This window comes from Aphelocoma coerulescens, chromosome 1 (genome assembly GCF_041296385.1).
Source record: "Aphelocoma coerulescens isolate FSJ_1873_10779 chromosome 1, UR_Acoe_1.0, whole genome shotgun sequence".
Classification (NCBI taxonomy): domain Eukaryota; kingdom Metazoa; phylum Chordata; class Aves; order Passeriformes; family Corvidae; genus Aphelocoma; species Aphelocoma coerulescens.
Window position 1 is genome coordinate 469,956 of NC_091013.1, and position 3,077 is coordinate 473,032.

Here is a 3,077-nt window from a genome sequence, read left to right on the forward strand (position 1 = left end):
GGATGCCCCTGGAGATCTCCTCCCACCCCTCTGAGGGGCACAGCCAGCACTAGCAGGCCTCAGATGGAAGGTAGCAGCACATGGTCCTGGGTGTCAGGAAGTTTAGCCATTCCTACAATGTTTTTGAACCCCCTTTTTTTTTTGCAAGAGAGCTTCCACCCCACCAGACCCCCAAGCCCATCCAGACACACCTGACCCATACAGTCCTGCCCATCTGCAGCACACCCTGAAGATTTTAGGCAACTCCAACCTAATACTTCTGCATCATAGAGACAGAAAAAAAGGCTTCGTCAAATCTCATGACCTTTCACAACGAATAGATGGATTTTATTGCGGATGCTGCACATACGTGACATTCAATGCAGAGCAATGACTGGGACATTAATTAGACTTGGCAAGCTGGTAAGACTCAAAGACATCCAGAAGAGATGCAAAAGCAGCTGTTTTCTGACTGGGATGGACACAGCACTCCAGACACACGGATGATGGCTGAGAAGGGCTGAGAGCGCTCTGGCCCCTCAACAGGACCCGGTGAGGAATGCTCTGTGCCCAGCCTGGATGGATCGTTAATCTGGGGGTGTCTGCAGGAAGGCAGGAAAGCACCATGCTAGGACAGAACATGAAAGTTCACGGCTCTGGGTTGGGGGACAGCATCCCAGTGGATCTGCCGTTCTTTCCTCTGGCATGGATGGAGCACCAAGAGACCAATCCACCAGCTCTGACTGGGAAACCAGGCCAAGAGCTCTGACTGAGAAACCAGCCCCAGAGCTGTGACAGAGAACCCAGCCCCAGAGGTCTGACACAGAACCCAGTCCATCAGCACTTTCTGGCAGAACTGGTGGAGGAAACTACCAGTCAGATCCATGCTTCCTGCGCAGGGCCCTGAGCAAGGCCTCCCGCATGTGGGTGGATTTTATGCTGTAGATAACAGGGTTGAGAGCAGGGGGAATGATGAGGTAGGTGTAGGCCACCAAGGTGTTAACGAGGGGAGGAACGTTCTTTCCAAAGCGATGGATCATGGACAGTCCTATCATGGGGATGAAGAACACGAGGACAGCACAGATGTGGGAGACACAGGTGTTCAAAGCCTTCAGACACTCCTCCTTGGTGGTGAGGCTGATGACGGTTCTGATGATGAGGATGTAGGACAGCACGATGAAGATGAAGTCCATCCCCACCGTGGATAAGAGAATGATCATCCCATAGAAGACATTGACCTTTATATCTGCACATGCCAGGTTCATGATGTCAGGATGGAAGCAGAAGGAGTGGGAAAGCTCCGTCTTGCCGCAGTAGGTCAATCTCTTGAGCAGGAAGGGAATGGGAAGGAGTGAGACCATCCCTCTCAGCACAATGGCCAGGCCTATCTTTAGGACAGTGGTTTTGGTCAGGATGGATGGGTGTCTCAGGGGGTGGGAAATGGCAATGAAGCGGTCAAAGGCCATGGCCAGGAGCACGGAGGACTCGATGAAGGAGAGGATGTGGATGAAATACATCTGGGTGAGGCAGGCGTCGAAGCCAATCCTGCGCACATTGAACCAAAAGAGGCCCAGGGTGGTGGGCAGGGTGCAGAGAGCCAGGCCCAGGTCAGTGACTGCCAGCATGGACAGGAAGTAGTACATGGGCTCATGCAGACTTTGGGTCTTCCTGATGATGAACAGGATGACGCAGTTCCCCAAGAGAGCAGTGAGGTAGAGGGCACAGAAAGGGATGGAGATCCAGGGGTGAAGGGCTTCCAGGCCTGGGATGCCCATCATGAGGAAAGCTGAAGGCTGATAGAAGGAGCCATTGAATTCCCAAGGGCTGTGTGAGTCATGCTCCATCCCAGCTCAGCTCTCACATGGCCTAGACCTAAAACAAACCAAGAACACAAACTCCACATAGCTGGAGCCTCTGCTAACAGCGGAGCTGCACATCCCTCCACCTCCCCACCAGCCTCTGCAGGGATCCCCGTGCCATTTGGGAACAGTGTCACATATGGCTGCGCTCTTGTTTACCAAAATGAAGGAAAAGGGTAGACATTTCTTCTTGAAAAAGAGAAAAAAAAGAAAGACTTTAGAATGAAAAGGAAAACATCCCTGGGGAGTGCTACTATTTCACAGTCGTCCCCAAACTCCAGAGTTTGAGATGCTCTGTGGAGTGAGCAAACGCCTTTTCTATGATCATCCCAACCACGACCAAGCTGCTAAGCCAAGGCTTCTTTTTTATGCCAGCTGGAGATCAAAAAGCGTGAAAATTGTGAAAGTTTAACCCTGACACTTCTTCTTTAGGAAATCGACACTGGAAATGAATGCAAAATTTGTTGGCACTGGCACAGGCTGCCCAGAGAAGCTGTGGCTACCCCATCCCTGCAAGTGTTTAACGCCAGGTTGGAGCAGCCTGGTCTAGTGGAAGGTGTCCCTGCCCGCAGCAGTTGCTGGAACAGGATGGGCTTTAAGGCCCCTCCCAATCCAAACCAGTCTGGAATTCCACGATTTCCAGCAGAACAGAGAATCAGCCACTCAGACCTTCCTGCTCTCAGCTCAGAAGATGGTTCCCAGGGCAAGGTGGAATTTCAGCAGTTCTCACACCCAAGCCCTGCTCCTTTCACAGTCTCACTGCCAGGTGGAGTGGAATAAGTGAGCCAAACCCCACACTGGCACAGGCTCTGTGCAGTGTTGGTAACAGGCACACACCAGGCAAAGCACAAGATGTTCCAGGTTCAGAGCCCTGGGGAGGATCCTGGGAAAACCTCTGGGTCCCAGCTGGAGGCGAGGGGCACATGGGATATGGTGGGTGTTTCAGAGAGGGATCAAGAGCAGGAAGGGAGTGAGGCCTTGGCAGAAATCTGGCAGTGCCTGCTCCAGCGAGCTCAGCAGGATGTCACTGAGACACGTGGGAGTGGAGAATGCCCTGGAATAAGAGATCCAGGAAAGAGGCTTGTTCAGCCTGGAGAAGAGAGGTTTGCAGGCATCTGGCAGCAGCCTTCCCCTACCTCCAAGCAGACATCCAGGAGGCTGGACCGGGATCTTCACAGCAGAGCACGGAAGAAGGATGGGAGACAACAGGTGTAAGTTGAAAGGAGGGAGGTTTAGACT

The 3,077-nt window shown here is 52.6% G+C and overlaps 1 protein-coding gene across 1 annotated transcript; it reads right to left on the reverse strand.

Annotated features, from left to right (window-relative positions):
- Positions 1 to 381: 381 nt before the first annotated feature.
- On the reverse strand, positions 382 to 2,166 carry LOC138117566 (olfactory receptor 51G2-like). Its single transcript, XM_069028020.1, has 2 exons — positions 2,145 to 2,166; positions 382 to 1,792 (listed from the first exon to the last, which is right to left on the reverse strand). The coding sequence occupies exons 1-2, from the start codon at positions 2,164 to 2,166 to the stop codon at positions 849 to 851; spliced, it is 966 nt and encodes a 321-aa protein (XP_068884121.1). The 3' UTR covers positions 382 to 848.
- Positions 2,167 to 3,077: the final 911 nt, after the last annotated feature.